We start from the raw sequence: 13,315 nt of genomic DNA, 5'->3' as shown, positions 1-13,315 counted from the left end.
AAAAAGCACACAATGAAAATTTAGTTTTTAGGCAGAACCAGAGTCAGTAAATGATAATTAATCACATATGATATCACACAGCACAGAAATGAGCTGTTCTACGTGTTCTGTAGCCTACCTTGCCTCAGTAATTACAGTGCCAGATGCCAGATGCTCCCTAGATGCTGGTAATACCTGCCTTCACCATCTTCTCAGGCAGTATTCTGCAGATTTCCAGCTACCCTCTAGGTTCAAAAAGTATTCCTTAGATTCCCTCTAAACTACTTTCGTCTCACCTTAAATCTGTGCATTCTGGCCTGTTCTGGTAAATGTTTTTTTTTATTGTCTACCGAATCCTGTCCTTCATATTTAGTAAGCAGTGTCGAGCTAAAAGATCGCCTATAATTCAGTTAGCAAACGGACCAAAGAGCCGATCCTTACTACTATTCACAGAACTTAACACAAACAACAGTCCAGAAAACGCCCAGAGTGAAAGATGGAAAGGCGCAGGCGCGGAACAGCTTGTGGCCAAAGTCCCGCCCCCTGCGTGGAGCATGCGCACTGTGACTACAAAAAAACAAAGCGGAGCGACTGTGGCCCTTAGCAATGTCGATCGCGCGACGTCACGTCTTTAATCAGGGCGGCAGGGCCAGGCGGACTGTTAATGAGTCCCCGGTATCATTCAACCTACGCTGCAACACCTCTCCTGTCCTACCCACCAGTTCCTAGTTTCTTCTCCCGTTACCACCGAGTCCGAGCACAACAAAAGACCGGCCCGAGGCGCTTCCAGAATGCACCGCGACCCCGGGAAGCATGCGCACTTTCCGCCAGGAGAATCAAGATGCAAGGCTGAGCGGTTGCTACGCGCAGAGAATTGTGGATTCTGTGACAGCCATTAATCCGTGGCTTTGGTACGTTTTCCATTGGATGTTGTTCCTGTTTGCCGATGGCATCATCTGCAAATTATATGTAACTTTCCTCTCGCCTTCATCTTGTATTCCCAGAAGTTTTTTTTTCTTGCGTTTTATTTCCTATGGCGCGCCTAGAACAGAATCAATAAATTGTAATAGTTCAAATAAAATTGCACGTGCTCGGAAGTAATATGGATGTAAGTGAGAAGGACTGGACGGAAGGTACCAGCTCAGTTTGAGTCACTATGGGAAGAAATAAATACGTCAGGCCAAAAGCAGTCTGAGGACGAGGCTAGTGAATAGTCCAGATAGTGTTTAAAAGGACATGCATCGTTTCAGCCTTTCTTCAGAGACTCGTGATTCAATACTTTTATAGCCATAGGTAACAAAACCAACATTGATTTCCACTGCCTCAATTCATGGCGTGAGATTACTTGTATATTGAAGAGCTATAAGAATTTTATCAAGTGGTTTGAGGGATTGGAAGACATAATGGAGAATTAGGACTAGTGCTTGTTCTGTAGTTAATGGCTCTTTCGGCATAAAATCCAAGTAACTTTCTCCTTCTATTTCCTGTGTTCCAATGGAAGTAATGTGAACTAAATAAATATTTTCTCACAACAAAACTTACATGACAAATCTTTATCAAACAAAATTTCTACCTGTGTTCGTTTTTTGTGTAATGTAATCAAAAATGTTTGTTATGATTAGGTTGTGTTTTAACTAATGTTATATAGAATCCTACAAAAATCAACCTGTCGTTTATTTGCTTTTCTATTAATGCAAAACACCCACCTTCTAAGCAGTCCTTATTTTGCAATGTTTAAAAAAACAAGTTTGTGCCGGATCCCGAGGGTTTCCATGTTTCGTGGCTTGCTGTGGAGAAGACGAATTTCAAGGTTGTATGCTGCATACGTACTTTAATAATAAATGTACCATGGACTTTGTAGAATGCCTACGTGGTGGCTTTTTAGAATAGCTCATGGCTGGTCGGCTATTCTGGATTGTGTATTGTGCAATGAAGCTTAATACAGCTTAATACAGCTTAAGGTAAAGGAACACTTAAGGGATTGATCAGAATATGATAAAATTCACTCTGCAGTTGAGAAGAAGTTAAAGTTAGATGTATCAGTATTATAATAGGGTAAGAGTATTACATCCCAAACATAAAGGAAGTATTTTAAACACAAGCTGATACATCCGTGTCTGAAAAGAAGTCAAGTCCAGCATAAAAGCAAAAGAGAGGCCATATAATACAGCAAAAGTTAGTGGGAAGCTAGAGGACTGGGAAGCTTTTTAAAAACCAACAGAAGGTATCTTAAAAAGACATGAAGAAGGAAAAATAGAATATGAAGGTAAGCTAGCCAATAATATTAAAACGTTTCTTCAGGTATCTGCACTGCTGGAAAATGATGCTGAAGAGGTAGTAATGAGGACGAGGAAATGGCAGATGAATTGAATAAGTATTTTGTGTTAGTTTTCACTGTGGTTGCTACAAGCAGTATGTCAGAAGTTTGGGAGTGTTGGGGCAGAAGTGAGTAAAGATGCAATCAATAGGGAGAAGGTGCTTGAGAAACTGAAAGGTCTGAAGGTAACTAAGCCACCTGAACCAGATGGTCTACTCCACAGGGTTCTGAAAGAGGTGGATGAAGTGATTATGGAGGCATTAGTAATGATCTTTCAAGAATCAATTGATTCTGGCATGGTTCTGGAGGACTGGAAAATTGCAAATGTCACTCCACACTTCCAGAAGGAAGAGGAGTAGAAGAAAGGAAATTATAGGCCAGTTAGTCTGACCTCAGTGGTTGGGAAGATGTTGGAGTCTATTATTAAGCAGAAGTTTTCAGACTACTTGGAAGCACATGATAAGTAGGCCGAAGTCAGCATGGTAAATTTTACATGATAAATCTGTTACAACAAGCAGGATACATTAAGAAGAATCAATGGATGTCACGTACTGGGATTTTCAGAAGATCTTTGACGTGGGGCTGCTTTAAACAGTTAAGAGCCCGTGTTTTTGTGTGGAAAATCCTAACATGGCTGATTGGCAGGAGGCAAAGAGTGGGACTGCCTTTTAAGTTGTATGTCAATGATTTGGATGATGGAATTGATGGTTTTGCGGCCAAGTTTGTGAGTGATATGAAGATAGGTGGAGAGGCAGATGGTGTTGAAGAAGCAGGGAGGCTACAGAAGGACTTTGACAGATTTGATGGGCCAAATGGACTAAATTTGTTCCTACATCATATGGTCTTATTTCAAAGTTCAAAGTAAAGTTATTACATGCATGTCACCATATAGAATGCTGCTATTTGTTTGCTTGTGGGTAAACACAGTAAACCCACGAAACACTATAGAGTCCATGAAACACTGCCCCCAACAGGACCAACAAACAACCAATGTGCAAAAGGCAATGTGTGCAAATACAAAATATATTATAAAATTAAGCAATAAATATCAAGAACGTGATATTTCAGTGGATGGATGAGCCAGTGGAGAAAAACATAGGTTTTGGGAACAATTCAGTGATGGGTGATTGAAGTTATCCTGTCTGGTTCAAGAACATGATGGTTGAGGGGAGTAAATCTGGGTGTAGGTCCTGAGGCTACTGTACCACTTTCCTGATTGCAGCAGTGGGCTGGTTGGTGGGGTCTTTGATGACAGATGCTGCTTTCCTGCATTAGCACTCTGTGCTGTGCTCAGTGACAGGCATGAGAGACCATCAGACACGGGAGAAGAATTAGGCCATCTGGCCCATCGAGTCTGCTCTGCCATTCAGTCATGGCTGATCCCAGATCCCACTCAACCCCATACACCTGCCATCTCGCAATATCCTTTGATGCCCTTACCGATGAAGAAACTATCAACTTCTGCCTTAAATATACCCACAGACTTGGCCTCTTCCGCAGTCTGTGGCAAAGCATTCCACAGATTCACCACTCTCTGGCTCAAAAAATTCCTCTTCACCTTTGTTCTAAAAGGTTGCCCCTCAGTTTTGAGGCTGAGCTCTCCAGTTCTGGATACCTCCACCATAGGGAACATCACCTCCACATCCACCCTATCTAGTCCTTTCAACTAGTTCGGTAGGTTTCAGTGAGATTGCACCACCCCCCCCCCCCCCCAACCTCACCGCATTCTTCTGAGTTCCACTGAGTACAGGACCAAAGCTGTCAAATGCTCCTAATATATTAACCCCTTCATTCCCACAATCATCCTCTCTCCAATGACAATACATCCTTTCTGAGGTATGGGGCCCAGAGCTGTTGATATTACTCCAAGTTTGACCTGACTAGTGTCTTAAAAAGCCTCACCATTATCTCCTTCCTTTTATATTCTGTTCCCCTTGAAATAAATGCCAACATTGCATTTGCCTTCTTTACCACAGATTTAGCTTAATTTAGTGTGAGATGGTGTACTCAAGCGGCAGGCAATCTGTGCAGATTGAATGTGAGTCAGAGAGTGCAGACCAGAATGTGAATATCGAATGTAGTATACCAGATGGGTAGTCATGCAAGTAAATTGCTGTCTTAACAGAAGAGAGTTTGTCTTCAGATGGTAGGAAGGGAAGAGAGGAAAGCACAGTTGTTTTACATTGTTTTTATGCAGAGATTGGTAAGGCGTGAAATAGTTGGCGAGGCAGAAGCAAGGTTTGGGGAGTCAGAAAGGGAATGGTCACCCCAAAAATGTAGACAGTCAAGATGGAAAAAAAATAGGTCTCGGGTGATATCTTGTTGGAGGTGGTGGAGATTGTGAAGGCCAGTGAGTTGAATACAGAAACTGGCGATTTGTGAGTTGACGACCACACAAACTGTATCCTTGCCCTGCTCAAGAGAGAGCTGTCTCAGATGCAAATGTACAGGAAGTGTCATCCTCGGAACAAATGTACCAGAGATGAATGAACCAGCAGAAAGAATGAACTTGTTGTATGGGGTGGGTTAAGAGGGAATGTTGAAGGATGTGCTGACATTGAAGAGCGTCCAGAAGAGGATTATGAGAATGAACCCAGGAATGAAGGGATTAACATATGAGGAGCATATGTACTCTGGGCCTGTACTCGCTGGAGTCTAGAAAAACCAGGAGAAATCTCATAGAAATCTATTGAATATTGAAAGGCATAAGAGACTAAATGTGCAGAGCTGAATCTGGAATTCAATGCCACAGATGGCTGTGAGGCTGAGTCATTTGGGTATTTTTAAAGTATGGGCTCTGGATTAGTAAGGGCATCAAAGGTTATGAGGAGAAAGTGGGAAAATGGAACTGAGAGGGAAAATAAATCAGCCATTATTAAATGATTGGCAGTGTGGACTAATTCTACTCTTATGGTCTTATGTTAGTTGTCAGCCGGTCTGTTTATAATGGATGTTTGTGTTGGTCTGCCCTCTGAGGTGGAGATGACCGTCGAGAAGGGGAGGAGAAGAAATGTGCTGCGTGATGTTGAGAGCTGTGTGGAAATTGCCAGCAAGAGGGAAAACAATGTGACAGATGCTGTGGTCGAAAGTAAACTGCTGGAACAGCTCAGTGGGTCTCATTCCTATGTCAGACTGAGTGTAGACACAAGATAACCAGCAGTTATCTTCCACGCAGAGAAGTGAGAGGGAGAGGTGAGTTGGGAATGACTAGATAATGGGTGAAAGCAGAGGAGTGAGAGGGTCAATGGATAAATGGAGGCAGGTAGGGGTTGGGGAGTGGGGGAGGTACAGACAGATTTATAGGTGATGGTTGGAAAGAAAACAGGAAAAAATCTTCTTTTCGGGCAGGTTGAGCAGCATGTAAAGCTGGCAGGTGATGGGTGGCCACATGTAAGGGAGGGGTGATGAGGCAGTGGAGCCAGCTGGGGAAAAGGACAGGATGATAAGGAGAAGGTCACTCTATGTGTCACATCCTGCCTACCATCTACAAAGTGACCCCACCACCAGCCATTCCTTCCCCTCTTCGCCACCCTCTCCCCACTTTCTCCTTTCTGTGGAAACTTTTCTGACCCTGAATTCCTTCCACTGCCCCTCCCTGTCCCCTCGTACTTCCCCTGCAACTCAAGGAAGTGAAACGCTTTCCCCTATTCCTCCTTCCCCCACCACTATCCAGGGGTGTAAATAGTCCTTGCAGGTGAGCTGAAGGTTCACCTACACCCTCTCTAAGCCGGTGGACCCCCCCTGCATTGGTAAGTCCAGCACAGAATATGCAACCATTATACAGTGTACCTGGGCTCTGTCTGTATTGGCCACCTTGAGCTTCCATTCCTATGCCATTTCAATTCCCTTTCTATCCCCTGTCTGCCCTTGGTCTTACCCACTTAGTGTGAGGTCATACACAACTAGAAGAACAGTACCTATTCCAGCAGCCTAATGGGATCAATAATAGATTTTCCTCTTTCAGCTAACCAAGGTTCTTTCTCCCTTAGTAATCTTTTACTTTCTTTGCCCCAATTACCTTGTTGTCATCTTCCCCCACCTGGTTTCAATGGCTCATCTTCCCTTCCTTAAACTGATTTCCCTTATCATCTACCACCTTTCACAGGGGTGTTGCTGGGGTTTCAGAACCTGAGTTAGAGGGAAAGGTTGTATAGGTTAGGGCTTTATTCTTTATAGCTTGACAGAGGTGTACAAAATAGATAGGGTAAATGCCAGCTGGCTTTTTCTATTGAAGTAGGGAGAGACTAGAGCTAGCGCTCATGGGTTAAGAGTGATGGTGAAATATTTAAGGAGCTCAGAAGAGGGATCTTCTTCATCCTGAGGGTGGTGAGTGTGGAGTTAGGAGTGGTGGATTTGATTTTGGTTTCAACTTTGTGAGAAGTTTGGCTAAGTTCGTGGATGAGAGGGGAGTTGAGGGCTGTAGGACTAGACAGAGTAGTAGTTTGGCATGGACAAGATGGGCCTAAGGGCCTGTTTCTGTGGTGCTGTATGACTTGCCTGTATTTCTCCCTTTCCCATTTGGTTCTGTCTGCCTATCATCCCCATGTCATCTGGGTCTTCCAAACACACCAGCCTGCCTCACCCTCCCTCTCACTGCTACGCACAGGCTATCTTCCCTCTGCCTGTTCAGTTCTGAAACAGGGGCTCAATCCAAACCTTTGACTATCCCTACACTTCCACAGATGCTGCTGGGCCTACTGAGATCTCCCAGCTGTTAATTGTTTTGATTGTAGGATGTGTACCTAAAACTGCAGAAACCACATTCTGCTTCCCTGACTGTGGTATCCCCTGTAGCTATCACTGTCTATCTTTCTCCACATGCTTCCATTGATGGAGTGATGTTTGTTCTGGCCTTTCCCTGTTTATTCATATTGAATAGTGGCTGGAAGGCTTGGTACCCTGCGTGACCTGCAATAATCCACTGGTCTTTCCTCTTTGCCGGGTGGTCATGCAGTTCCTCTCTTGCCCGTCATGAGCTGCAGGTTAATTGTTTCATAAAATGTACTGTCTGTAACACACAATGGCAATTATTATCCTGCAACATCTCTTTTAGATTGGAAGTTGCCAATTTAAGAAACAGTAAAAATTCTGATTTTGTTGTTGAGTAAACTTCCTCTCCGCACTCTTCCAACTTGCTTCCTCCTCCTGAAGAGCAGTGGTCAGTTTTTTCTTCATTATTTTTGAGAATTTGGCATCTGCCATCATCACAATATGATCACATTCTTTTTGCTCATTTGAGTGCTTGTACTTTTGTTCAAACTCTTGTTCTCTTTTTTTCTTCTTGCTTTAAATTCACTCTGTAGGGTTTCAGAAGGTGAAGATATGTGGACAGAATCAACATTCTCACTTAATCCGCTGAGACTCTAATATTGCCATCCTTTGATTATGGAAGCTAAAAGCCCCATTGACAGTGGGGAGAAACCATATTCATGTTCACTGTGTGGGCGAGGCTTCACTCGAGCGTCTGGTCTGTCAAGGCACAGGCATAGTCATGTCGGGGAGAAACCATGCAAGTGTGGAGATTGTGGGAAGGGATTCAGTTACCCCTTTGAACTGGAAATTCATCGGCGCAGTCACACTGGAGAGAGGCCATTCATCTGCTCGGTGTGTGGCAAAGGATTCACTCATTTTTCTGCTCTACTGAAGCATCGGCGCGTACACACTGATGAGAGACCTTTCAACTGCCCAGATTGTGGGAAATGCTATAAAAGTTCAGGAGAACTTACATGCCATCAGCGCATACACACTGACGAGAGACCGTTCAGATGCTCTCACTGTGGGACTGGTTTCCGGCGATCATCCGACCTCACTGTGCACCAGCGTACTCACACTGGGGAGCGCCCGTTCACCTGCTCCGAGTGTGGCAAAGGATTTCCCCAGTCATCCCAGCTCACAGCTCATCAGTTAGTTCACACTGACCAGAGGCCTTTTAAGTGTTCCGACTGTGAGAAAAGTTTTAAAAGCAAAAAGGTTCTGGTAACTCACCAGCAAGTTCACACCGGGGAGTGGCCATTCATCTGCTCTGTTTGTGGGAAAGGATTTGCGCGTTCCTCCCACCTCCAGAAGCATCAACGCGTTCACACGGGAGAGAGACCATTCTTCTGCTCTGTGTGTGGGAGAAGGTTTGCCCAGTCCTCCACACTACTGAGACACCAGCGAATCCACAAATAGTTGTTGAGATTGGATTCTGCTGCTGTTCACACAGGAATGACTGCTGCTCATTTGGCTTTTGTCTTCTAATTTCACTGGACTGAAATTTAAGATTCTTGCTCAAATATTGAATAAAACAGTTGGCAATGATAATGTGATTTTTATCTCCTTCATCTGAGGCCCTGTGCCGGTCTGGAATCAGAACTAATCAGTAGAATTGTGTCCTGGAAGACAAATTCAGCCTGACTCCAATGTTATAAGACTCTTCATCCTTGCTAGTGTCTCTTCCCATTGGCACGGTTGAGGTTCTGATTCTGAGGTGCTTGAGCAATGCGTTCTAGCTGTCCTACTCTGTAATTCAGAGCTCTGCCATGGGAAAGAATAACCCCTTTGCTGCCAATTTAAAGTTGGGAAAGATAATGAGGAATGTTGGAAATGTGTTGATAGGAAAACTGCAATCTATTCTTGCAAGCAATGCATCAACTGAAAATGGCGGATTTTATGTTTAGACTAAAAGACATAGCGCTGGCCCATTGAGTCTGCTTCACCATTCCATCGTGGCTGATTTGTTAGCCCTCTTCTGCCTTCTCCCTGTAACCTTTGTCGCCCTGACTAACCATGGACCTATTGACTTACGCTTTAGAGTATACTCAATGACTTGGCCTTCAGAGCCATCCTTGGCAATGTATTCCATTCATTCAGCAACTTCTAGCTAAAGAAATTCCTTTTCAACTCATTTCTAAATGGGCATCCCTCTATTCTGAGGCTATGCCCTCGGATCCAAGACTCACCCATTAAAGGACACATCCTCCCCACATTCACTCTATTTAAGCTTTTAATTGTTCAATAGGTTTCGGTGAGATCCCCGTCATTCTTCTAAACTCCAGCGAGTACAGGCCCAGAGCCATGTTAATGCTCCTCGTGCATTAACCACTGTTCCCTCTCAGCTGCATAGGTGCATGGCCCCGCAGTAACTGAAATGCTTCTGTGCTCATAACCTTTGTTAGCAGCAGCTGGAATTCTCTTTTATATAATTCTAATAATTTTGAGATTATGCTAATATAATGGTGAAATATCCTGTAATTAATTATGTTAATATAATCAATATATTTTCTAAATAATAAACACACCATAACCTTTACTTTGAAACATTTTAGAGCTTCAATGTATTTGTGTATTAAGTTACAGCACTGTTTATTTATTATATATATATTTTTAAATGGACAAGGACTCCCAAGTCCCTTTGTGTCTCTGATTTTTGAATTTTCTCCGTATTTATGAAGTAATCTACATTTTTATTCCTTCAACCAAAGTGTATGGCCACACACTTCCCTGCACTATATTCCCCCTGTCCTGGCTTTGCCCATTCTTCCACATGTCCAAGTCCTTCTGCAGATTCCCTGCTTCCTCAATGCCACCTGCCCCTTCACCTATCTTTAAATTATGCACAAGCTCGGCCACAATGCTGCCAATTGTATCATCCAGATCATTGATGTGGCGCAGAAAGTAGTGGTCCTAATAAAGACCCCTGCAGAACGCCAGCAACCAAACAGAATAGGACCATTTTATTCCAACAGCTTGTCTCCTGCTTGTCTTGTCAAGCAGCCTCCCACTTTGTCGAAGGCATTCTGAAAATCAAAGTAAACACTATCCACTGATTCACCTTTTGTCTATCCTGACTGTTATTTCCTCAAAGAATTCCAACAGATTTGTCATGCAAGATTTATCCTCAAGGAAACCATACTGTACCCTTAAGGAAACTTGGCCTACTTTTTTGTATGCCTCCAAGTAGACTGAAACTTCATCCTTAATAATACACTCCAATATCTTCCCAACCACTGATGACAGGCTAACTGGGCTATAATTTCCCAAGACTATCATAACATTGACCTTATTACATGCTTTTCTAAACATTGGCTTTAATAAATGCTTTTTCTATTTCCTGTTGAAATTTACTGTATATCCCACATCCTGCCTACTGTTCAGGGGTCTGGATATATCTCCCAACTGGATATATATCTTGTGGTTTCTTAACTTTATCCACAAGGATTCCACATCTTCCCATCCTGTGTCACTGCTTTCAAAGAATTTGATTTCATTTCTTTTCCAGCAGAGCCCACCACATCCCCTCTGCCTACCTGCCTATCCTTTAAATAACGGTGTATCCTTGGATGTTAACCTCTGAACTATGATCTTCTTTCACCCACAACTCAGTGATGCCCACAACGTCTTATCTGCCAGTCTCTGACTGTTCAACAAGATTATCTAACTTATTACATATATTGCATGTTTTTGAGTGATACAGAATGGTAATGGGTCCTTCCAGCCCAATGAGCCTGTACCCCCAACTGCAAGCGTAAACCCATATGTCTTTGGAATATGAGATGTACTGGGACACCCAGAGAAACTCTGTGCAGTCACAGGGAGAACATGCAGACTCCTTCCAGACTGTGGCAGAACTGAGCCCGAGCTGCTGGCATTGTTAAAGTGTTATGCTTACTTCTACACTAGGTTGCCACCCCTTGTAAATGTCTTTGTCACAGATGTTTAACTTAACAGTGCCAGGACTTTTATCTCATGGCATTTTGAATGAGTTAAATTTGTACACTGGTGGTAGGGGTATGGAGGCTATGGTCCTGGTGCAGGACAATGTGAAAAGGCAGTTTAGACGGTTTGGCACGCACCAGATGCACTGAAGTGTATGAAAATGCACTGAAGATGCACCAGTGTACTTTTCTATAACTACAATTCTATTAAAGTAAAACTGCATTTCCTCTATGACCATTAGGCAGTGCATTGGATATGGATGAAATATATTTTTGTACTTTGATAGATTCTCTATGGCTTTCTCATACTTTAGAGGCCTATTGAAAAGAACATAGTTGAATAACTGATCTTAATTGCTCACTCACTGAAAAGACCACATGCTTGCCACATTATCAAAGTACTATTCCAAATAAAGTTATTGAAAACCAAATTACTGTCCCTCGAAAGGTGGTTGAATGGGCAGACAGACAGAGGAATGGGACCGGCGGGCAGAAGGACGGGTGAGCTTACAGGTGCAGCAATGAGTGGATGGGCCAATGGACAAACAGAGCAATGGGCATCGGACAGACAGGCAGAGAACAACGTGCGGGCAAGAGGTGAGTAGGCAGACAGGCAGAGAACAATGTGCGGGCAGGAGGTGGGTAGGCAGACAGGCAGAGAACAACGTGCGGGCAGGAGGTGGGTAGGCAGACAGGCAGAGAACAACGTGCGGGCAGGAGGTGGGTAGGCAGATAGGCAGAGCAATGGTCAAGTAGATAAATGATTGGGCAGGTGAGCTGACAGATGAATATAAATGATGGGCATGTGGTCAGGTAGAGCTTTGGGCAGACAGATGAAGCAATGGGCAGGCTGATGAATGGAGCAATGGAGTAGATAAAGACGGGCAAGTAGATAAATAGGGAGGTGGGAGGGCAGACAAATGACTAGATAAATGGGCAGATGAGTTGATGGATAAGTGGAGAAATGGGTGGGTGAGCAGGCAAAATGGAGAAATGGCTGGCCAGCCAGCCAGCGGAGTGGAGAAATAGGTGGGCGAACAGACAGGTGAGTAGAGAATTGTGTGGGAGATAAGTTAGCTGGCAGAAGTCCGAATCAGTAAATGGGCAGCTGGGTGGACAGGCAGGCGAGTAGAGAATTGTGTGGGAGTGCAGTTGAGTAGATAAATGAACAGGTGGACGGGTTGACGAAGAAATAGATATATAAATGTGTGGGTGGATGGACAGATGAAGGAATGGGCAGGCAGACAGACAGACAGATCAAGTAATGGGTGGGCTAGTAGACAGAACAGGCAATGGGCAGGTGGGTGAACAGATGAAGCAATGTGTGGGTGGACATGCACCTGAACCCACAGAGCAAAGTATGGGCAAGTGGTTGAGTAGATAAAGAGACAAGGAAGCATCCAAGTGTGCTGACAAATGGAATGGAAGACCGGATGGACAAGGAGATAAACGAGTAGGCGACTGGGCAGATGGGCGAATACATGAATGTGACAGTGACAAGTGGATGAGTGGAGAAATGGGCGGGCAGGTGGACAATTTAAAAATTGGATAGATGATAGAGAAATGCATGGGCGGGTTGGCAGAGGTGTAGATAACTGGCATGTAGGTGGGTATATGGACAGGCAGATAAATCAGTGTGGCCGTGCAGACAGATGAGGAGGTAAATGGATGGGCGCAAATGCAGATGGATACGTAGATATGTAGGATAATGTAATCAGTGGAAACGTACATAATTCACAGTCACTAATCTTGAGTTGGCATTTACTTCAAGAGGCTGGTCTAACATGATGAGGTAATTACATAAAATATTTTTTACCACACTTTGTGTTCAGGTTTTGGAGTACATTCAGTGGGATCTGACTAAGGTCTTCTATAGCTGTAACATTATCTCACTGCTCTTGAACTAAATCCCGTAGTTGACAAAGACCATATTGCCTTCTTAACAAACCCTCTTAACTTGTACTGCAGCTTCTCGCAAATAAAACAAAGTGAGGCATTTATGTTTAATGAAACCCGTGACATGTTTTATTGAACTCCGAAACCTAAACACAACAGCTAAAAACCTTATGTAACCACGTCATCACGTCAAACCAAACTCTTAAAGCAAAGGCCCAGCTCAATGCCAATGGTTGTGAATTATTAACATTTCTCCCAATTACGTTACCCTACACAGGGCCCCCCCCCATCAGAATTCACTAAAACGGGCATTGTAAGCCTGTCTGGTGATTGGACGGGACGCCCAGCTCGGGACCTGTATTCCTTGGGTGGAGGAACCGCAGGTGCCTCTGGCTCGTCCAGAGATGCATTGATGTGCTCGTGGTCA

The 13,315-nt window shown here is 43.8% G+C and overlaps 1 protein-coding gene across 1 annotated transcript in view; it reads left to right on the top strand.

The window, feature by feature from the left end:
• Positions 1 to 232: 232 nt before the first annotated feature.
• LOC132381559 (zinc finger protein 585A-like) overlaps positions 233 to 13,315 on the top strand; it is a 74,551-nt gene continuing 61,468 nt past the window's right edge. Inside the window, exons 1-2 of the mRNA XM_059951060.1 lie at positions 233 to 890; positions 7,600 to 8,466. Of these exons, the coding sequence (XP_059807043.1) occupies positions 7,682 to 8,466 (785 nt within the window). The 5' untranslated portion in view covers positions 233 to 890; positions 7,600 to 7,681. The remainder of the gene's footprint in view (positions 891 to 7,599; positions 8,467 to 13,315) is intronic.

This window comes from Hypanus sabinus, chromosome 26, assembly GCF_030144855.1.
Source record: "Hypanus sabinus isolate sHypSab1 chromosome 26, sHypSab1.hap1, whole genome shotgun sequence".
Lineage (NCBI taxonomy): Eukaryota > Metazoa > Chordata > Chondrichthyes > Myliobatiformes > Dasyatidae > Hypanus > Hypanus sabinus.
Note: the sequence above shows the minus strand (reverse complement) of the source record. Positions and strands in the feature narration are given on the sequence as shown.